The sequence below is a fragment of the Fukomys damarensis genome, unplaced genomic scaffold (genome assembly GCF_012274545.1).
Source record: "Fukomys damarensis isolate Sample0158 unplaced genomic scaffold, DMR_v1.0_HiC HiC_scaffold_17, whole genome shotgun sequence".
Classification (NCBI taxonomy): domain Eukaryota; kingdom Metazoa; phylum Chordata; class Mammalia; order Rodentia; family Bathyergidae; genus Fukomys; species Fukomys damarensis.
In genome coordinates, this window is record NW_022900929.1 from 78,961,476 (window position 1) to 78,984,420 (window position 22,945).

General features: G+C 42.5%; 1 protein-coding gene across 4 annotated transcripts in view; it reads left to right on the top strand.

The window, feature by feature from the left end:
- Ap4e1 (adaptor related protein complex 4 subunit epsilon 1) overlaps positions 1-22,945 on the top strand; it is a 55,180-nt gene that overhangs the window by 22,522 nt on the left and 9,713 nt on the right. For 3 of the 4 annotated variants that reach the window (XM_010638738.2, XM_033765240.1, XM_033765242.1), the window contains 9 exons: positions 1,656-1,778; positions 1,881-1,990; positions 2,701-2,840; positions 3,925-4,037; positions 4,128-4,246; positions 5,829-6,131; positions 8,420-8,534; positions 15,562-15,685; positions 20,965-21,223. In XM_010638738.2, coding sequence (XP_010637040.1) covers positions 1,656-1,778; positions 1,881-1,990; positions 2,701-2,840; positions 3,925-4,037; positions 4,128-4,246; positions 5,829-6,131; positions 8,420-8,534; positions 15,562-15,685; positions 20,965-21,223 — 1,406 coding nt within the window. The remainder of the gene's footprint in view (positions 1-1,655; positions 1,779-1,880; positions 1,991-2,700; positions 2,841-3,924; positions 4,038-4,127; positions 4,247-5,828; positions 6,132-8,419; positions 8,535-15,561; positions 15,686-20,964; positions 21,224-22,945) is intronic. The other variant, XM_033765241.1, reaches the window with a different exon arrangement.

A 22,945-nucleotide genomic window follows, 5' to 3' on the forward strand; every position in this document is an offset into this window, starting at 1 on the left:
GAATGTAACTCCTGTATCCCTAAATGTACCAATAAACTCAATAAAAAAAAAATAAAAAAATAAAAAATGTCAGTAATGGTAGAAAATGGAACATTATCACTTTTTATCTTGTGTAGGATTGTCAGGACTTGGTGAACTTTTTTCAAATAGCAGGCCAGGACAGTAAACATTTTAGGTTTTCCAGGTTACATAGGTTTCTGTTGTATATTCTTCTGTATTCTTCTTCGTTTTGCACGCGCGCACGTGCGTGTGTTTTGAGACAAGGTCTCACTGTGTAGTTGAGACTGACCTGGAACTCATTATGTTGCCCAGGCTGGTCTTGAACTCACAGTAATCCTCCTGCCTCAGCCTCCCAAGCACTGGGATTACAGGTGTGCACCACCATTCCTGGCCTTTTCTTCTTTTTTACGGTCTTTTAAGCATATGAAAATCATTTTAGTTCACATGCTTACAAAAAACAGAAGGCTGGATTGTAGGAGTTTGCTCATTCCTGCCTTAGGTAGTTACTGGTGGTAATGCATTGACCAAGGAATTGGTTTAGTGTGTGAAATTAAAAAGTCAACTTTTTTCACAGCCCAGAGTGAAGACATTTTACAGCTTATCATTTGAATTCACAAGTTATCTTTAGGTTCCTTTTGTAGTATAGCATTAAAGTATAGCAGGAAGCATTAAAGTCAGCTTCCTTTCAAAGAGTAAGTGGGAATCTGATTTATTTTTCTTCTCTTACGGAAAAGGTTATGTAGTTCTTTTCTACACAATTGTATGTTGATGGATAGGCAGCATAGCGTAGAATGTAGCCTCGTTGAATATTCAGGATAGATCTTGTACATAAAGACAGGTCTATCTACTGTGCTTTAAGATTTGGAGGTTGAGGAGTGATTTTCTCAAGCCCTGACCACCTTCACCTTGTAGGTGAAGTCCAAGCCTTCAATGCGTCTCACCTGTCACGCTGCAGTTCCCTGGTACACACAGGACTTGAGGTCCCAGCGAGTCTTCTCCATGGCAAAGTTCCCACTCCTTGACTCATGCTCTTTGAAATAATTTGAAAAAGTGTTAGTGTCCACTTTTATCGCTGTAGTTACCAGACTCTTGACTGTATCTGAAAATAAAACTTGAACGCCATCAAAATGTACAGTTGACTGTTACACATTCGAGGTCAGCTTTAAATAAGTAGCTTGAAGGCTTTTGAACAGTGACACTCTTCTTGAAGTAACTGTACAGTGTCCTAAAAGGATCATATTGAAGTAAACTACACATGTAATTTCTGTGTTTGAGTGGTAGAAACTACTGGAGAGTAATCTATTTTAAAACACCCAGGAGTGTTGGGAAGTCCTGTTGCTTATCAGAACGTGAGCTCCTCACAGTCTTGCTCATGCTGTACCCATTGTTCTGATGCCATGTGTGCCACGTAAGAGACATTCAGTAGAACATTTGGAGCACGAATTGAATGTATCACTTATCTAGCAGCAGTAACATTTCCTTTACATCGTACTGGGGTCACTTCTAATACCTGTACGAGCCTAGAAAGAGCAGAGGTGGTTTCTCTGAAATTTTTCTGTAAATAAGATTTTTGACTAAAACTGCCCTTCCAGTTAGTTTGCTGTAAATTTCTCCATGAATATATTCTTACTGTGCCATTTTTCTGGTTTTTCTAGCTATTCTGTTCGAATGTGTTCATACAGTTTACTCCATTTATCCCAAGGCAGAATTACTTGAGAAGGCTGCCAAATGCATTGGAAAATTTGTTCTGTCACCTAAAATAAATCTGAAATACTTAGGTAAGGCAGTGGGTCCTTTTGATGGAAATGGTAGAGAGAGCTTTTGAAATTTGTCGAGCACTTGTTTCAAGCCACTTCCTATGATGTGATCTTTGTTTCTAGGACTGAAAGCTCTTACCTATGTTGTCCAGCAGGACCCCAGCCTGGCTCTTCAGCACCAGATAACCATAATCGAGTGCTTAGACCATCCTGATCCAATGATTAAAAGAGAGGTAAACTGGTATTTTGAATGGTGTATGTGAAAAGTTAAAATTTGTAAACTTTTTGTTGGTATTTTGGAGAGAGATTAAATAGGTGGGCTGTGTGTGTATTTTAATTTTGCATATGTTTATTTTACTAAAGTTTAAGTAACTTTTCTGAAAAGTCCTTTCAGCGTCCACAGGAATGTCTAAATTTTGATTAGAGGTTACATGCAGTTATCTGTATGAGTCCATTAATTTTTTAGCCTGAACATTCTATCAATGGGTCCTCATGTTTAGACTTTCAAATTCATCCCCTCCCTCTCGTCCTTTCTTCTTTTTCTTTCTCTCTCTTTCTTCCTTTTTGTCCCCCCCCTTCCTCCCTCTCTTCCTTCTTTCCTTCTGGCAGGATCTTCCTATGTAGCTCAGGCTGGCCTTGAACTCACTGTGTAGCCTAGGCTGGCCTCAAACTCGAGATCCTTTTGCCTCAGCCTCCTAAATACTGGTATTACAGGCACAAATCACCAGGCCCAGCTGCAATTTACTTTTTGGCAACGATTTTACTTTCCTTTAACTCTTTTTAGTTATAATTTGCATTTCTTGATTCCTTATTAATAGACTTCCCAGTAGCTCTAAATACAAATAGAATAATCAGTTGTATAATAAACAAATACGTTATTGTAGTTTTTGGTGTTATAATTCATAGTTTCATAATGCTGTTTTTATTTCTCTTCTTCAAATAGACTCTGGAACTTCTTTACAGAATTACAAATTCACAGAATGTAACAGTTATTGTCCAGAAAATGCTTGAATATTTACATCAGAGCAAAGAAGAATATATCATTGTCAACTTAGTTGGCAAAATAGCTGAGCTGGCTGAGAAATATCCTTTGCTTGGACCATGTGTCACAAAATACCCTAGACTAGCCAGTGACTTTAAAATGACTGGTATAGGTGTTGCAAGTTGGGTTCAGAGACCCAGCGCTAACTTTCATTCTTGATTTTTAAGCCTTTAACTGTCCAGTATAGGAGTTTGTGTAGACTTCCTGGGGGATGGCTTTTTCCCCTCTGCTGTGTGTGTGTGTGTGTTTTCAGTGGTTAATAGGAAAACAGTGGAACCTCTACTTAGTTCCTCTTCCTTTCTGTTTGGGGGGTGGGGTGGAGTGGGGATTGAACCTAGGACCTCACACACACACACACAGCACACACTCTGCCACCAAGGCACCCCCACCCCCTGTTCCTCTTCACCTATGCAGGTTTCTATTGTGAATAAAAGTTCTTGTTTCGGGGGAAAGGAAGGAGTGAGGAACAGGGTCCTAAAATGCATCCTCTGTGACATTGTTTCTCCTGACAGTTGTCACAGTAAAGCAGTTGGGAACTCATTTTGAAATTTACTTTTCTTCACTTTTGCTTTGTTTTTGAAGGAACTGAGGAACTTACAGCTTACAAGGGTATTACATTGTTTTAAAGAGTCTGTTGTTTAATTTTAAGAAAGAATGAGTGGGTAATGTTATTCACAGAATCTTGGAAGTGGCTGAAGTTTGGTTTTGCCTTAGACAGCAAGCGCTGTAGCTGGCCTAGAAGAATGCCGACTCTTCAGCTACTGTGGAGCAGAATAGAAAAGAGGTTAATAACTTGCTCAGGTAGTAACTCTACAAGTGCTTAGGAGTTTTCCATGATTTATATTTTCCCAGCTGGCTCATTTCTTTCATTTATTTTGCATTTATGAATAGGATGCTTGCTATGGGTAAGCCTGGAGCTAGAGAAAGCGTTATAAGCTCAGTTTATAAAACACACTTACTGAACACCCATTTTACGTAAAACTGAGATGCAGAACATTTGATAACAGGTTAAAGATAGCAGTGCTGCTCTAGGATGGATTGGGTTATTTCTAAAAGGTCGCTGCAGAAAGGGTGATTTTAATAAGTGGCATTTGGAAGTGTGCTTGTTCTTAACACCGAGGACACATATGCTCCCGATAATGCATGGTTTATTCAGACAATGAACGCTGTGTTTTCAGTAGGGGGAGACGTAATGCACCCTGACATCCCTAGTAACTTCCTGAGACTGCTAGCAGAAGGTTGGTAATGAGTTTTAAGTGAAGTGTTCTTTATTGCAGAGTCCTTAGGGAATTTATGGAAATTAAAATGGTGTATCAATTGATTTGTAGGTTTTGATGATGAAATGGAAGAGCAGCAGTTAAGACTCTATGCAGTTCAGTCTTATCTCAATTTATTAGATATGGAAAATGTATTTTACCCACAGAAATTTCTTCAAGTTATGAGTTGGGTGAGTAAATTACATTACATCATACAGCTTTATAACTACTTTGTACAAAAACCGAGTATTACCATACTTCCTCCAGAAATCACTCAATTCTATTCAGGTAATTCTTCAGCTGTCTGTCTAATTCCCCTGTGTCACCCCCGTCTATCACTTGACCATTTGCTTGTCTGTTGTTTCTCTCTGCCAGCTCGTAAGTGGGTGCTTATCTGGTTCTCTTTATGTTTGCATTGTTTGTCATGTGTTTTATGTGAGTCCATGTCTGAATATGTGTGTTTCCGTATCTTTGCTGCATTAACTTTTTGTTGCTGCATAGCTGTGCTACCACAAACCTTGTGGCTTCAGATGACACAGTTTCTGTGAGTCAGGACTCTGGGCCTGCCTTAGCTGGGGTCTCTTGCTTCGGTCACCTAGGGCTGCTGTCTTCTCCGGAGCTTCCTTGGTGAAGGACGCACTTCCAGGCTGGGGCCACAGGTCACAGGTCACTGTGCGTGGCTCTAATTATCATATTGCTTAAGCATTGGTGTTACTTAGTCCTGTTGACTTTTCTCCCACTCTCCTTCTTACTGGCTGTAAATTTTCCTTTGCCTCTCTCTTTTCTTGCTGGTGCCAATATGGTTCCTACCCCTAATTATCACTTTGTAAATGACTCTTAGGCCAGTAGAATTGTGCGTCACCTGCATAAGGTAGACATGAGGAAAGGGGTGTGTAATACAGATCAGTGTTTCTCGCAGTCTGTTCTGTAGGCACCTGTATCATATTGGAGCCATTGGTGCTTGCCCAAAATGTACATCATCGGTCCCTGTGGCAGCCATCCTAACAGGATGTCAGAGGAAAGAGATGGGAATCTCTCTATGGGTTATTTTTCCCCTTTATTTCTGGTAATGTACTGGTGATTAAACCCAGGGCTCTCACACCCTGAGTCCTGGCTCCTCAGGAACTTGCTGAGTTACTAAGTTGCACAGGTGGGGCTTGAACTTGTGATCTTCTTGCCTCAGCCTCCAAAATTGCAGGGATTATAGGTGTGCACCACCAGGCATGGGTAGAAATCTGTTTTATGAAATACGACAGGTTGCTCTTATGCATCTAACCATGTGAGAACTGCTTATTTAAACTTTTGCTGGAAAGTAATAACAGAATGTGACAATGCTTATAAAAACCAATAATTTACTATGAAAGTTCAAAAGGGGTGGGTAGTGGTGCACTCAGGAGGCTGAGGCAGGAGGGTCGCCATGAGTTTGAGGCCAGTCTGGGCTACATAGTTCAGGGCCAGCCTGAACTACATAGCTAGAGCCTGTCTCAAAAAAGAGAAAGTTCAAAAGAAAACTAACTTCTAATGGTATTTTTACTTTATGTATTGTTAATGAAAGATATGTGGAAAATCTTTTTCTATTGATTTCCAGTTCTTTTGTATTGAACTATAATTCTTGGTATTGTTTTGAATCTAGAATTTTTTCTTTAATAATTTCTTCATTATGAGAGTATGTTTAATCTAGATGAATTTCGCTAAGTAACACTTGGGTTTCTGAGTGTAGTTTACTGTATGACTTGCTATCTATGTAATACTTTTTCTTTGTTGTATTCCTAGGTGTTGGGAGAGTATTCTTACCTCTTAGATAAAGAAAAGCCAGAGGAAGTTATAAGCAGGCTGTATAAGTTACTTAGGAATCAGTCCGTTTCTTCCGAAACGAAAGCCTGGTTGATTGCTGCAGTGACCAAGTTGACAGCTCGAGCACAGGCTTCTGATACAGTGGAGAGGTTAATCGAGGAATTTTCCGCGTCCTTGGATACATGTATGCGACAGCACGCATTCGAATTGAAGCATTTGCACGAGAATGTGGCAGTGATGAGGAGCTTGCTTCCCGTCAGTAAGAGCTGTGAAGACATGGTGGTAAGGCATGCGTGCCTTCTCTAAAAGCTGTGTTGTCTAAACACAGGAGGTGTCTTTTCATTTGTGGTATATAAGGAATATATCAGAATATCATTTGTGTGGCGCTTAAGGAGAATGTTACAGTTTTTCTCACACAAGTAGGAAACAAAATCTGAGAGCTTCTATTCAGTACTGATTCCAGTTGTCAGGAGCGGAGGAATATCTCTCTGGGGAACTGCAGTAGAGATATTTATATCCTACAATGATCTCTTTTTTGTTTTTGTTTTTGTTTTTGTTTTTTTGAGACAGGGTCTCACTATGTGGTTGAGACTGACCTGGAACTTGCTATGTAGCCCAGGCTGGTCTCAAACTCACAGCGATCCTCTTGCCTCAGCCTCATGAGTGCTGGGATTACAGGCATGCGCCGCCACGCCCGGCTTTTTTTTTGTGGTGGTGGGGGATCGAGCTCAGGTCCTTGGGCTTGCAAGGCAGGCTGTAGAACCACTGAGCTAAATCCCCAGCCCCTGATCTCTTTTAATATGTAATAATTTAGGAATTTATCACCTTTGAAATCCTTTCAGTCATACTCTTATTTCCTTTTTCTCCTTCCTTTCTGTTCTTTCATATTGGGAATTGAACCCAGAGTCTTTGCACTGAGCTGTATCCTCAGCCCTTTTTTAATTTTTAGTTTTGAACTGGTGTCTCAATTCCCAGACTGAACTCGAATTTATGATCCTCTGTCTCAGCCTCCAAAAGTGCTGGGGTTAAGATGTGAGCCACCACACGCTGCTCATACTCTTGTCTTTGAGAATACTAGAAACAGTGGTCCTCAACTACCTTGTGTCCATCGGCTATCTAAATTCTTTACTGCTTGGAATCTGATCCACTCACCTTTGGTTCTCCTGCCTACTTTGAGCAGCCACACCTTTTAACCTAGAGTTGTTAGTTACCCCTCCCTCTTAATTCATTCCAGTCTTTCCCTCCGATTGGTGTAAATTAGAAAACTTCGAAAAGTGAAACAAATTTGTTCACATTTTTATGTTAGACCGCTTACGTTTGGGAAAGAGAAGAGGGTGCATGATATTCCCACCAATGTCTACTCAGGTTCTCGTGTTTGTATTCGTTTTGAACACTTGCTCTTTACTTGTTTTGGCCACTCTTGAAGGTGGAGGCCTTGCTTTAGCGTTTAGTAGGCCTTCTAAATGTGCTCATTGAAGTGGTGTCTGTGCTGTACGAGGTGTTACTCCAGCATGTTAGTACTAGTTTCTACACTTCCCTTTCCCCCAGTAAAATTAGCGATGATCATGTAACCTCATCTCTTCAGCGTTGTATTGAAGCTGACTCTTTCCATATTCAGGGTGTGGGGTGCCACTCTATTTTTGGGAATTACATGCTGCTATAAATTATCTGAGCAGTTTGGACTTCTGGCCAAATTGGGAAAGCGAAGCTCTGGTTACTGAGATCCTCTCCGCTCTCTCCTTTTTTGAATGCATCGTTTTATCTCCTTGCCTTTTCTCCTTTTTCCTTCACTTTTTGTTCTTCTTTATCATTTCATTTAGAAAAGTACCTCTTGTACCTTTCTACTCTTGCAGAAATTAATTTTTCTCCAACTTGTAAAAAAACATTTTTAGATGGAAAGGAATAGGATAGTTAAGGCACTGTGGGAAACCAAGTAAAGGCTTCTCCAAGATGTCCCGTTCTTAATCCCTGGAGATTGCACATGTGTCACCCTAAGTGTTACAGTGTTGTAGATGTGATAATGTTACATATTTTGTGGCCAGGAGGTTATCCCGGGTTGTCTAGGTAGTCGTGTAAGCAAAGGTAGGCCATAAGCCTACCTGTGTGATGGGGCCGCAAGCCAAGCAACACAGGTGAGCTCTGGAAACCAGAGGATACAGGAATGGGTGCTCCCTTGAGCGCAGAAGGTACCAGCGCTGCCTGTGCCTGATTTTAGCCCTCGGCAGCAGAGGAGCAATGCAGTCACCCTGGTCCCCGGTGTGTACGCCTGCTGTCCTGGGAGGTTGACCCCTGCTGGGATGCCCCAGCATATTAGGTGTCACAGATACATTGCGCTGTTAAGCGAAGTTGTGCTCACTGCAGATGATGTATCTTGGTTGGTTCTTAGCTGGATGATCTGATTATCGGTGTTGCAGAAAGCTAGAGTTGGGTAGCATTTTTTAGAATTGAGACTTCTGCTTTTACTTTAGAATTTTGCTTAAGGGTGTATGGGCTAAAATTATTTACATGAATATAGTCTGCTGCTTAGAGTGAATTTTTGAATTCCTAATTTTTACTTAATTTTAATATAGGTAGATGCTTCCTTATCTTTTCTGGATGGTTATGTGGCTGAAGGACTCAGCCAGGGGGCAGCACCCTACAAACCTCACCACCAACGCCAGGAGGAAAAGCTTTCTCAGGAAAAAGGTATTTTTCATGGGCCTATAATAAGCTAGATTATAAGGGCATATTTTTATGCAGTTGATAGTGCAGTCATGTAAGTAAATGACTAAGGATATTTATATTTTATTATCCCATTTTAAAACTGCTTGTGATTTACTTACCCTGGCTAGCTTTTCAGATACTGAGAAACTAAAAAATGAGCTTTGAAGTCTACCCAAAGCCAAGGTCTGCACGTAAATAAATGCCTGAGATATGAGCACCTTCCTGGAGGTTTGACAGAACCGGAAGGGGAAGTGGTGCTGGTCCTTGTGCTGGGACCCGGCACGCAGGAGTGTGAGCTCACCAGGAGAAGTTTCCAGAAAAAAAAACCTACTGTGGACTAATGAGTTCCATTCTCATTCTGAGCACTCTTAAGTAAGGGTATGAGGAAACTTCCAAAAAAATACCATGAGTAAAGTTAGGAAGAGCTAAGAAAGGAAAGTGTAACTTTATACCTGTCAGGGAAAAACTTGTGTCATGGTTTTGGGAAAGACACAGTCATTAAGTTACTTGGATGGTGCATAGAAACGTACATTAGAATGAAGGGAAAGTAGTGAAAAGTATGTTTTGGAGTTCAAAATGTCAGTTCTGAAAGTTTAGATACTGAAAGTTCTTTTTAAAATTTATTCATCATTCATTGTTTTTTTGAGTAGGTATTATTTTCTAGGGTTGTGCTGGGGTTATTTAGTTATAGTTAAATAGTCGATTCTAAAATGAGAACAAGAAGATAAACCCTGTTAATAGGCTTGATATTATCTTTTTGCAGAAGTATTTGCTCTTTTGTTTTTTTGGTTTTTTTTTTTTTGGTATCAGGGATCAAACTCAAGTCCTTGTGCTTGAGAGGCAGGTGGAGGAACCAGTATTTGCTCTTTTGACTTCTACATTAAATACATTTTTAAAAATTTTCTTTTGGTGAGAACACAGCATGAGAGCTACCCTAACACATTTTTAGGTATATAGGACTTTATCATTGCTTTATGCGCACCGTGTTACACAGCCTGTATCAGTCAGCTTTCCTTTCACTGGGACCAAACATCCAATACCCACAACTTAAAGGAAGGGAGGTTTAATTTGGTTCATGGTTTGGGACTTTCAGTCCATGCATGGCTGACTCCAAAAAGAATCAGGATGACAGACGGGTCTGGTGGAGGAGAGCTGCTCACTTCATGGCAGCCAGGAAGCAGAGAGGAAGGGGAGGAGCCGGGGAGGGAGATGCACCACCCACAGGCTCTCCGCCCCTTGCCTCTTCCAACCAGGCCGCACAGTGGATCACTCCACCGACCAGTACAGCACCCTGAGACCCGGTCACCTTCTGTGAACAGGAGACTTTTGGGGGGCATTCTAGATTCAAACCATAATGGTCTCCCACAGTTCCACTCTTCAGATCTGTGGATTTAACTATCTTAGAACTTTTTTTGGTACTGGCGATCAAACTCAGGACATTGTGCTATGCCTAGATACTCTGAGTGGGATCATTCCATATCTGTCTTTCTGTGACTGGCTTATTTCACGTAGCATACTACCCTTAGGTTTCATCCATGTCATCACGTATTGCAGAATTTCTCTCTTTTTCAGCTGAATAGTATTTCTTTATATGTAAAAACACATTTTCTTTACCATTCCTCGTTGATGGATATTTTGTGTGTGTATCTGGGCAGCTGGCCATTGTGGGTAGTGCAGCAATGAACCTGGAAATACTGATACTTCTCCAGAGCTTGCTCTCGGTGCTTTTGGATAAATACCTGGAGGTAGGATTGCTGGGCCGTACCAGAGTTCTGTTTTCAGTTTTTCTGAAGAATCTGCCTGCTGTTTTGCATAGTGACTGGTCCATTTTGCATTCCCACCAACCATGTGCACAGGTTCGTTTCTCCACATTCTTGCCAACATTTGCCTTTTTTTTAAGTAACGGCCATTCTGACAGGTATGAGGTAATGTCACTGTGGTTTTGATTAGCATTTCCCTCTTTTTTCTTTCTTGGTACCGGTGTCAAAACTCAGGACCTTGCGCTTGCGAGGCAGGCAGCAGAACCACTGAGCTCATTTCCCTCATTGTTAATTACATTGAGCATATTTTCATATGCTTATTGGCCATTTTGTATGTCTTCTTTGGAGCAAAGTTTATTCAGGTTATTAGCTTATTTTTAAATCAAGTTATCAATTTTCTTCTTGGTGTAGAATCATCAGAACTCCTTACATATTTTTGCAGATTAAATCCTCATTGGATCATGGCTTGTAAGTATTGTCTGTCATTCTGTAGGTTGCTTTTTCATGGTTTTGTTTCCTTTGCTCTGCAGCTTTTTAATCTGATGTCTGTCTTGTTTTTGTTGCCTATGCTTTTGATGCTATCTGTGAAATCTCATGGGGCAGGAAGAGAAAAGGCATCCAAACTAGAATGGAAAAAGTAAAATTGTTGCTCTTTATGGACAACATGATTTTATGTGTGGAAAACCCTAAAGAATCTCTGAAGAAACTCATAGACCTAATAAATTCAGTGAAGTTGGAGGCTTTAAAATCAACATAGAAATCAGTTGCATTTCTGTCTACTGACCAGTTATTCACAAGGAAATTAGGAAAACAGCTGCATTTACAATACTACTAAAAATAATATACCTAAGGGTGAACTTAAGAAGATGAATAACACTGTAAAACACTGATGAAAGAAATCAAACCAAATGGATGGGAAGCCTCATGTTGTCAGCATGTCTTTACTACTCAGTGATATACAGATTCAAAGAATCTGTCTTTTATGACTTTTAATATATTATGTAATGGTACCTAATAGCCTAGAAAATTCAGTCTCTGCCCCATTAATTCTCTGTATACCGATAGACTATTTGGGGGAAAAGATGAAGTTTTAAATTGGAATTGCCTGGTCCATAGCTTCTCCTCGTAAAGGTCTGGGCATCCCGGGCACCCATGAAGCCCTGCTGGAGCCCAGGAGGAGACGGGTTCTGGGTCCAGTGGAGCCTGGGCCCAGGGGTTCCGTTTCCTCACTTTCAAAGGTCTGGAGGCCCTCAGTTGCTGTTACTGAAGCCAGGGTGGGACAGGAAGGGGAGGTGGGATGGAGAGCCTGATTCATCACTGCCTGTTTTCTTTCTTGAAATAAGTTAATGCCTAATGCAAATATAGTAGATAGCCCTGAATTCTCCAAGCTGATGCAGTCTTTGCCAAGTATATTTTTTCCGTAGAATTATAAATGAGAGTAAGCTTTTAAATCAGCCTTTTCTTCTTGCTCCCCAAATCTACTTTTTAAAAGTTCTTTAAAACAAAATTAAAATTGCATGAGCTTTGATTGTCACAGAACAGGAATTTGGGTATGAGGCAACACAGTGTTTAATAAATACTTGTGGAATAAATTATAGAATTATATATCTTACACTTATGTCTGGCCATAAGACAGAAAAAAAGAATAGGATAAAATAGGTAAAATAGGTATTTTTTCATAAAGAGTTGTTAAATCCTGGAATCCAAATGTCAGTACTGATACTACTTTGGAAACTTTTATAAATCATTTGTAGAGAGAACTAGTTAAATGAAACTTTAATGCGTGACACTCAACTCTCTTGGGTAGAAAAATGTTTGGTTTGTAAGAAAAAACTCCAGGAAAATATGATTTCAAGAGTTGGCAATAATAAAGGGGAACAAACTTTACTACCAGTTTCCACCTAAGAAAAGTATTTAGGAGTCAGTGTTGATTATAGAAAGTTGATTATTCAAAAGTCTTATAGCTCCAGTGTAGAATAACACCAGTAATAGTATGGGCAAACAGTATAATTTTTTTCTCTGTTGAACTATAGCTTTTAGAAAACCACATCTAGTTGAGGTTGTTTTTCAGAAAAGAAAATTCAATTGTGAGATGGTGGTACACACTTTTAATCCCAGTACTCTGGGAGGCTAGGCGGGACAATCACCAATTCAAGCCCAGCCCAGGCAGCTGAGTGATTTAGCAAGACCCTGTCTCAGACTTAAAAAAAAAAAAAAGGCTGGGGTAGCTCAGTGCAAAGGCCTCAGGTTCAATTCCCAGTACTAAAAAAAATAAATAAAACATAGTAAAAGAAAATAATTAAATAATTTAAGTAACTTAAATAGCAGTCAATAATGATCAGAGATGTACAGCCAAATGCAAGGTATAAAAGAATTGCAAAATGGCCAGGCGTGGTGGTACACCCCTGTAATCCTAATACTTGGGAGGCTGAGGCAGGAGGATCACTGCAAGTTTGAGACCAGCCTGGGCTATACAGTTGAGTTCCAGAGTAGTCTGAACTACATAATGAGACTCTGTCTCAAAAGACCAAAAAAAAAAAAATTGCCAATTAAATGAAATAAAGGAGTGTGCATAGGAGCCCTGGAGTAACGAAGGGTACAGACAGGTTCGTGTTGGTTGCCTGTGCCCACTACCTCAGATGTGTGCAGTGCTCCGGTAACTCCAGCCTTGCTCAGGGCGGGCTTGCTCCCAGCCCAGTTCACACATTCTCTTCTGTGAGGGCTCATTGGCCCGGTGTCCCGCCTGGCTCACTTGGCTCACTTCTGCGTGTGCAGCAGCCGTTCCTCTCTCCCTCTTCCTGCAGTCTGCTCTTCTGCTCCCTGCATGCACAGAGGTAACTCCTCAGTCTTTAGTCCTTTCAGTCATTCATCACTGCAGGGATCTCAGGGGCAGTTTTCACCAAAAATTGAAAGTTATTTGATTTGGATTTAACTCTCAACCTGAGCCTTTCCAGGCCCTCCTTAGATGACGTCTTTAATCCTTCTGTCCCAGTATGGAAATTTCATCTCTGCTCCCTAGATTCTTTCCATATGTAGTTTTTTTCTTTCCACATTCAGATTCTCTACCTCTAATTTTGAATTTTCCTGCTCTTTGCTTTAAACTCTGTTCGTAATAGTGCACAAGAAACACTTCTTGAGCGAGACACTGCTGCTTAAGTGTTAAGGCAGAGGCTGCATGGCCGTCATAAAGGCTGTTAAAAAAGAGGCCATTGGAAAGCATAGAAGAGGATATTCTTGCGGAGAAAGACCTTAGACAGATTTAGACAGGTTGTTCCCACACATGATTGTAGATCAGAATCACGCAGATGATTCTGTTTTTTGTTTTTGTTTTTTTTAATGAGGCAGATTTTTGAGCCCCACTCTTACCTTCTTTACCCGAATCTCCGAAAGCTTGAGTCTATGTATAAAAGATTATTGGAGGACTCTGTCAAGTCTGCTTGATCCTGTTTATCAGCATCTGGAAAACTTTCTTTGGTCCTAATTCTTCACTTTGTGGAAGAAGGAATTAAATTCTTATTTTCAAACCTAATGAACATTAGACTTACATTGGGAATTCAGTTCTCCTGATACTTAGCTCCTGCATTTCCTCCTGAACACGGCTTTCCCTTCCACATCATTGATGTAGCTATAGGCAGTTCCTCAGTGCCCCGTGGACAAGGCGCTGTTTCCTCCTCAGGAGGCTGTGTGGACCCCACTGTTGGGACGATGCTGGAGCTGGCGCCTGGGTGGCTCTGGCACTGTCTTTTCCCGTGTTTGTCATCCGGGGTAGGTTCATGGTGAACTGCCATAGTCTCATGTATAAAATATGGATAATAATTTCAGAGATTGACATATTTTCCAAGACACTCTTTATGACTTAGGAAGGCTCTTTTTACTATAATCTAGAGTCCCAAGAGGTAAACTTGCCAGTGGGGATTAGGTTTAGCTAATTAGAATGTTAAAAAGCATCAACAGCTCCAGGCCTTATACCAGTAGAGTTTCTGCTCTTGGAGCAGAGCAGCGGGAAGCCCAGGTCTGGTGACGATGATGAACCCAGACTCCCCCCTCACAGCTCAGGCATCTTGGCTCTTGTACTGTAGTCCCACATGTCTGCTGCTCCTGCTCAGTGGCACTGTAGCCCACGGGAAAGGTACATGTGGAGAAGAGGTTGTGTTCTCTCAGGAAGGCTCCTCCTAAAGTTGCACACAAGATGTCCAGAACTCCAATTATCTGCAAAGAAGTCTGGAAATGTCCCCTTTCTGGCTGGCCTTGTACCTAGCCAACAAGTGAAGGTTCTGCCAGGCCTTTTGGTGCACAGCTGTAATCGCAGCAATCTGGGAGGATGAGGCAGGAGGATTGGAAGTTTGAGACCAATCCAGGCAACTTTATGACTTAGCAAGATTGTTACTAAAAATAGAAATTAAACAGTACTGGGGATGTAGCTCCATGTGAAGGCCCTGCGTTCAATCCTTTGTACCTTCCAAAAACAATAAAGAGGAAGGTTCTAGTCCTTGGAAAATGAGAATGCATTTTGGCATCTGCTCTGCCATAATAATTGCATTTTCATGGCTGATTGAATCCATTTAGATTACACAGGTTTAAAAGGATCAGAGCCCAAGTAAGCCTTGTTCTGTCCAGGGAAGGGAGATTTCACACTGAAGGCTCCTTCAGATTACTTGGTGCAGGAATATGCTTAAGCATTATCTTGTTAAGCAGAACATAGTTATCCATTTATTTACATCTATATATAGTTTATTAGCATATTTTTGTAAGAGTGCAGCTACTTTTCAGCAGGCCTAGTTTATCAGTTATCTTTTTCACTTAAAAAAAATTTTTTTTTTTTTGGTTTTTTGAGACAGGGTCTCACTATGTAGTTGAGACTGACCTGGAACTCACTATGTAGCCCAGGCGGGTCTCGAACTCACAGCGATCCTCCTGCCTCAACCTCCTGAGTACTGGGATTACAGGCATGTGCGTCATCACATCTGGCTAAATTCTAAGGGAAATAAAGAGATGGGAATGAGGGACACTTTGTCACTTGTCACCTCACATGTGAAGATGGTATGTGTTTGATAGAGTGTAGCCATTTATTGTTATGTAAAGATCATTGCCATAAACATTGTAATAAGTTTTATTACCAAGGCCCCTTACAGTTTAAGGATTATCAGTGGGTCCCGGTCTTCAGTTATTTCAGTAGTGAATGGACTGGTAAGTCTTGCTTTTTTGCTTTGTTTTAAATATGAACCTCTGTTCTTGTCTTGAAATTCTAGTTCTCAACTTTGAGCCATATGGACTGTCCTTCTCTTCATCTGGTTTCACTGGACGGCAGTCTCCGGCTGGCATTTCTCTCGGTTCAGATGTATCTGGGAATAGTGCTGAGACAGGGCTGAAAGAGTAAGTTCCTTTCTTCTCAAAACCGATAACGTGGGAGTGTTTCCGTGTCTTAGCATTGTATTGCTTTCTTCCCCTTGAGTTGAGTTAGCAGCTGGGTCTGCTGTTAGGAGGTGGGGTCCTATCAGGCGGGCCTCTGGCGTGTGACCTAGCGGGGTGTGTCCTCACCCCCAGCTTCTCCCTTTTTCCTCTTACTCCCGGCTTTCTGGCTGCCGTGGGCTAAGCCTTCCTCCGCCCTGCCCTTGCACTGTGCTGTTTCTGCTTCGGAGTCAGCCCACAGTGGAAGTGGAAACTTCCCACTGGAAACCGTGAGCCAAGCAAAGCTCTCCTCCTTTACCTTGTGGATGTTGAGTATTTTGTCCTAGCAGTGGGACAGGTGACTAATACACATTGCCATTCATTTCCAAACTCCTTTTCCAACCAGTGCCAAAGACTTCTGAATCGCACATCAGGAGTAGTCACAGGAATCACCCTGCTTGTCCAGGCCTCCTTTGCTCCGTCGGTCAGCTTTCCCAGTGCTGGCACAGATGCCTGACCCCGGCACCCAGAGGAGGACAGCTTCTTTTGGGCCCTTGCTTTTTTTTTTTGAGACAGGGTCTCACTATGGAGTTGAGACTGACCTGGAACTCACTGTGTAGCCCAAGCTGGTCTCGAACTCACAGCGATCCTCCTGCCTCAGCCTCCCAAGTGCTGGGATCACAGGCGTGCGCCACCACTCCTGGCTTGTGCCCTTGCTTTTGAAAGTGTCAGCCCTTGGTCGGAGGTTCTGAGGCAGAAAGAGTATGGCAGAAGGGCTGGCTGAGGAAAGCCTCCAACTCACAGCAGTCAGGAAGCAGAGGTCAGGGGTGGGGCTGGGGGCCAGGGACCAGGTGGAGGATCTGGCGTCTTGCCCTCGTGACTCACGGAACACAGATGTGTGCTTTGCTAATCGGAGGCCTCTCCCAAGCCAGTCAGGAGACAGTCAAGGCAAACCATTTTAAGTAATAATTGTAACATCATTGTCATTATGCAAAGTCTGCATGTACCAAGTGAAATTAGTGATTGTTCTGATAAGATAATAAAAGTGATGAAAAGGGCTTGTTCCTTATAAGTAAGCTCCATCTAAAAGTTCAAGATGTTTTATGTAACAGCAGCATCACTAATTGTGATAAAACCTCAAAGGTGACCACTTTGAAGGATGACTTTTAAGTTTTCGCATTCATTAAGAAGTCAGTCACCTTATTTTCATTATTGTATTTGTCCAGTAAGGTGGTTATAAGAAATATTTATCAGAGGGTTGGGGATTCAGCTCAGTGGTGCCGCCCCCTGCCTCAGAAGTGTAAGGTCCCTAGTTCAATCCCCCATACAAAAACAAAACAAAACAGAACAAAACATGCCGTATTGCTGAAGAAATACTTGTGAGAAGAATGGCGTAAATAGATTATGAGAATGTAAAATGGTAACGTATTAAATGCTCGGGTTAAAATTCTCCTCCTTACCCTGTTTTTCCCTGCTCTATCTACATCCGTATTTTCTTTGCCAGACATTTAATTTCCGTGCTCTCAGCGTGGGAGCAGATGAGGTTTGTGAGTTTGTGATGGTGAAGATGACAGCAGTTAAGTTCCCAAACAGGGAACAAAGGTGCAGGGGAAGGAGAGACAGGAACCTTCCAAACCTAGGGAAGAGCTGACACAGTATTTTAAAGAGATAGCATAGAAGTCTTCTTAGTCCATGTCGCAGTGCATCATGGTTACGTTCATAGAGGCCTTGGTTCGCGTGCACAGCAGGTCCTACTCTCTTTCTCATCGTGCTGTCGCTTCCCATGGGCTCACCTGTACAGCAGGTGAGAGCACCTGCCTTTGACGGGAGCTGCGTGTGGGGATGGGGTGGGGCCTCGCGTCCTCGCTGACGTGTCCTGTCCTCGGAGGACAGGTGCTGGGCACACGTGCTCTTTCAATGTGAAGCGGGACTTGAGGGATGAACTTAACATTTCAGAGGGCCACACTTCACACGTTACTTCAGATTAGGGGCCGGCTGGACATTGGCAGGTGAATCCACATTTAAGGGAGTCTGGCAAGAGGAGGGGAGATTAGTGGCAAGCCCAGCTTTACGTGTCTTTTGTACAGAAGCTCTTCCTGTATGGCACCCGCCTCAGGTGGGACTCCTAGAACCGAGCTGAAGAACATCCCTAATCTGCCCAAGTTACCAGGTCAGAATTTGTGTCTGTTTGAGTGGTCTGTTAAAAACAATACATGTATTTCATAACAGTCTTGCCAGAGTCTGGGCAAATATGACTCCTATTTTTAAAATGCTCTTTTACAAAGTGTGTCTTTCAGAGGCATACTTTGTTCGAAACGGCCTTATGTTGTTCTTCAGGTATTTCCTCGATTTTTGGACTGTCTGTATGTAATGTGTGATAGGGAATTTATTTTGATAAAAAGTATATGCAGTGAAATCATAGGGAGAAATCTTTAAAATAGCTCAGGCTCCTTTTGTCCTCCTCTCCTGTCTGCCTGCTGATGGTGGCGTTTCGTATACGGAGTAGGAAGGCCAAGGTGAGCCCTCAGGACCACAGCTGGGGAAGGAGGGGACGTGGCAGGGTGGGCGGAAGGAGAGGCGGCGGTGCCGTGTGACCAGCAGCCTCTGCTGACCCAGGGGTTGTCCTGAGTTGGACCGGGACCAGCCGCTACAGAGAGCTCTGTTGTTGTGCGCTTGGTCGCTGGATGCGGCTGCCCTGAGGGCTCCGGCCTGGTCTTGGCGAGGCAGCCCCCTTGCAGGCCGCAGCTGCTGGGTGTCCTTCCTGGGAGCGGCCCGGGGTCCACACCCCCCAAAGCCGTGTCCACCCACTTATCAGGCAGGTTTGGGACTTGCTCTTGTTTTCCTCGTGACAATTGAGTGATTTTGGTTGAAGGAGCACAGAAGTGCCGTCACCCAGCCGTGGGTACCCATGAGCCTTCGAGTTCGCTGCTCCTTCTAGGGGTCCTGTGACCCTTGGGTCTGCTTATTAAGTTCATTACACAATTGTATTTTCCTTCGGAAACATTTTAGAAGACTTTTTGGTTCCTGAAAGAAAGGGGGAAATGAAGATACTCAAAAAGAATTACTCTTCCGTAAAAATCCGGGGGAGGAATGAGCCAGTTCCCCGCAGGCCCTCCCTTATTACATTCGAATTTTCCATCAGCCACTGACTACTTAACAGTTACTTTCTCAGTCTGAAGTCAAACTACCTGTTTGATCTCAGGAAAAGCATCAAATTCATCATGATTCTGACAAGTTAGACAGGAGTAATAAGTACAAACCATTTTTGCATTTACCCTGTTTAGTAGGGTGGGGTGTGTGTTCCTGGGCATTGAACTCAGAGCCTTGCATGTACTAGGCAAAGGCTGTACTGCTGCTTTACATCTCCGGCCCTTCTTGTTTTGAGACAGGATCTTGCTAAGTTGCTCAGGGTAGTCGGAGACTTGTGATCCTCCTGCCTCAGCCTTCAGAGTAGTGGAATTACAGGTTTGTGTGCCATCATGCCCAGTTTGCAGTATAAATTTTAAAAGTGCTATTTTGAACTTTGATGGGAATGTTTAAATGAGCCAATTGCAAAGGGCACAGTTTTACATATTTGTTTTTTGGTAGCTTTTCTTCCATGCTCCCCTGTCTGATCAAGATATGATTGGCAAATAAAACATTTATTTTTATATTTGTGGTATACAATGTGATGTTTTGTTATGTGTTTTACATTGAAATGATTACCAGAGTTGATCTAAATGTAGTTTTTTCTATGATGACACTGAGACCGACTTGGGCTGTTTCACCCGTTGCTTGTGACTGTGTTAGCAACTCTGTGGTCACAGCTGTTGACGCTCAAGATGACATTAGGCGAGTCCATATTCTGGATTTGGTCCTGGAGTTTTCCCCGAAGTGCCTTGTCTTGGCTTGGGGGCTGGGCACCCAGCTCTTAATCAGTGGTTCAGCTCCTTGCAACTTAGTTACAAAACAGTTCTAAGCCTCCTGCATGTCCCTGAAATCTTTTCCTTTCCTTCCTTTCTTTTACAAAACAGTTCTAAGCCTCCTGCATGTCCCTGAAATCTTTTCCTTTCCTTCCTTTCTTTTACAAAACAGTTCTAAGCCTCCTGCATGTCCCTGAAATCTTTTCCTTCCCTTCCTTGTTTCTTTTCTTCCTTCTCTCTCTCTCCGCCCCTCTCCCGTTTTTCTCCGCTCCTCCCTCCTCTCCTCCCTCCTCCAGTCCTATTAGTAAGAGAGAATACTGAGATCCATGTAGGTATGATATTGTATATGCGTATAACGTGTTTTGATTATTTTCATCTCATTTATCCCCTCCCTCTCCCTTTCTTCCCTCATCCACAACCTCCTGCCCCATCTCTAAAAGTTACCTTCTAGTTTGCTCTTGTTCCTCCTTTTTTTATTTATTTAGATTGCTCCTATAAAACATGCAGTACTTGGCTTTTTGAGACTGGCTTATTTCATTTAACCTGATGGTTCCTATTCCATCTCCATCAAAATTTTTTTTCTTTTCCAGACCAAGCCTCCTTTCATGTTTATTAAAGTACATTTATAATAGTTGAAAACATCGTGTTCACATTAAGAAAACCTTTTAGATTAAATGTAAATTTATACATAGGAGTATATTTCAATGATTTATTTTGCTTTAAACAGGATTATATTTAGTGAATTTATGTTTATAAATTAATATTTAATGAATTTAGGGTTTTTCTTTGTTTTGTTTTACAGTACTGGGGATTGAACCCCAGGGCCTTTGCACTAGATTACATCCTCAGGCCTTTAAAGTTTTTAAAAAATTTTGAGTCATGATCCCACTATGTTGCTAAGTTGCCCAGGCTGGGCTTGAAATTGCATTCCTTCTGCCTCAGCTTCCCAGAGTGCTGGGATTACAGGCATGCACCACCATGCTCTGCTATGAATTTAGGTTTAATTCTTTTATGTTGCTAAGAACTCCAGTCATTTCTGATCTTTATCAGAATTAAAGATCAGGTATTTTTTTTTAAAAATCAGTGGATGAAAGTCACTGATTTATAGTACTCTTTTTGTACAGCTTTTTCAAGCAACTAAGTAAAAATGAAATGATCTGAGAGTTTTAACTTAGAATTGTGCCCCTTTAAAGTCTTGGGTCAGAGGGAGCGGTGAGTGTGACTATAACTGAGATGAAGTCTAATGGCCTAGGTTTACTTCTAGTGAATGACTTAGAGTGAAAGCGGTTTCCAAAGGCTTTGGCAATCATGTGTTTTTGAAAGAAACTGTAAGTTCATATAGTCTGTTCCTCGTCTCTTTAGGGCAAACGGCTTGAAGCTGGAAGGTGTGAAGAAACTGTGGGGGAAGGAGGGCTATCTTCCCAGGAAGGAGAGCGCAGCGGGGCAGGAAGTGGAGGCCCCTCCCGGGGCCCCGGGGATCTCTGCCTCGGAGAACTTAGACCGCGTGGCAGCCAGAAGGACTCAAGCTCAGGCCCTCACCCAGTCTAAAGAAGAGAAGGAGAAGCAGCTGCTGGCGTCGTCGTTGTTTGTTGGGCTAGGATCAGAAAGTGCGATCAGTTTGGTAAGGAATTGGTGTCTCCCGTTTGCTCCCAGCTCCGGCTCTTCCTTCGGAAGTCCAGAGCGGCTTCCCGGCTCTTGCCTGGCGTCCTGTCCCAGCCTCGGAGCCCCCGTGACACCCGTTTACGTCCCCAGAGGAGAAACCCCGTCACTTGAGCCAGTTCTTCTCGAGCCTGGTCAGAGGCACCAGAGCCCTCGCTCTGCACGCACCCCCAGAAGACGTCTCCTCCATCGACCAAGCCGCGGCGGAGGCAGAGTCCTTGTCCCCGAGTAGTGGAGCCGCTGGTCTTGGCTGTGGCCGTGGGGCCAGCCCTGGGGAGCGGGTGCAGGGAGCTCTGGGTCGGGCACTGGGCCCTGAGCCTGACTTGCGCACCTCGGCTTCCAGCTTCCGTAGAGGCATCGCACGGACAGTTAGATGACTGTCTGCCCAGGAGAACTTTCAAGGGAGAAATTGCTGTCAGCTTGCTTTTATAGCGAGCTTGAAGTCGGGAACATGGACTTTTTTCTATGTAGATTAAGTGTGCCAAGTCCTTCCGGGCTGCTCTCCCACCCCGTGCCGTCATCCAGCTGTCCCCGAATAGTAAGAGAAGGAACAAGGGCCTTCACTCCATGGGTTCCTTAACTCGGAGGGGCCGTGTTGTAACTCACATGGCAGCACAGAGAGGCTGACGTGACAGTTAGCTTGGTCCCTCCCCCGGCCCGGTTTTTCTTCTGTCACTGGGGGCAGACAGGACTGGCACTACCTGGTGTCACGTGCCCCTCTTAGGTGACCCCTGCCTTCCCTGTTCCTGATGTTTCCTAAAGTTTAAGATTCTCAGAGACATAGATCAGACTGTATTGATGTATTCCTCTTTAACTAGCTTTTATTTTTAGGTCTGTGACCCACTGTGAATTAATTTTTTACATAGTTCATTGGAAGGGTCAAGGTTTATTTTTTCACCTTCACCTTTTTATTTCGCCATCATTTTAAAGGCATTTTGTCTGGCTATATAGCACTGTCCTATTTGTTTTCTCTAAGTGTTTTTTTGTTTGTTTTGGGTACCAGAGATCGAACCCAGGTCCTTGTGCTTGTAAGGCAGGCAGTGGAACCACTGAGCTAAATCCCTGGCCCTGTTTTCTGTGTTTTTTTATTTTTCTTTTTATTGAGTTTATTGGTACAATCTAGGTATACAATACAGTTACATTCATCATTGGGATCCTGTACCTTTACATAATAGGTCTTGATTCTCATTTTTTCTTGTCCCTGCCCTCCCTTCACCCCCTCCTCCCCCTCCCCATTTACAAACACTTTATTTCCATTTTTTTCAGTTTCTCATATTTTTTTTCCTCTCCCTTATTACCTTTCCCCCACCCTTCCCACTTTCCCTACACCTTTAGCCCTTTACTTCCTATTTCACATTATTAATTGTCTCATTAGGATCCTGTGTACTATTACAGTTTTTCACACCAAAGAAACTATTCAGTATTTCAGTTAAAGAAATCTCTGTATGAACATTAAAAGTAGGGAATCCTAAAATAAAACTAAAAAGGAAAGTAAAAGAGAAAAGGCAATGATGTAACATTAAAATAATCCTTAATTCTGGAGATGAAAATGGTCCCGTCACATATTTAAATTGCTTCTTGCTCTTGTAGTCTTATCTTATTCTTTTTTTTCATTATTTAGAGAATACTTTATTAGTTTCTGTAATCAAACCCACGTACATATGACCTTACATATTTAATACAG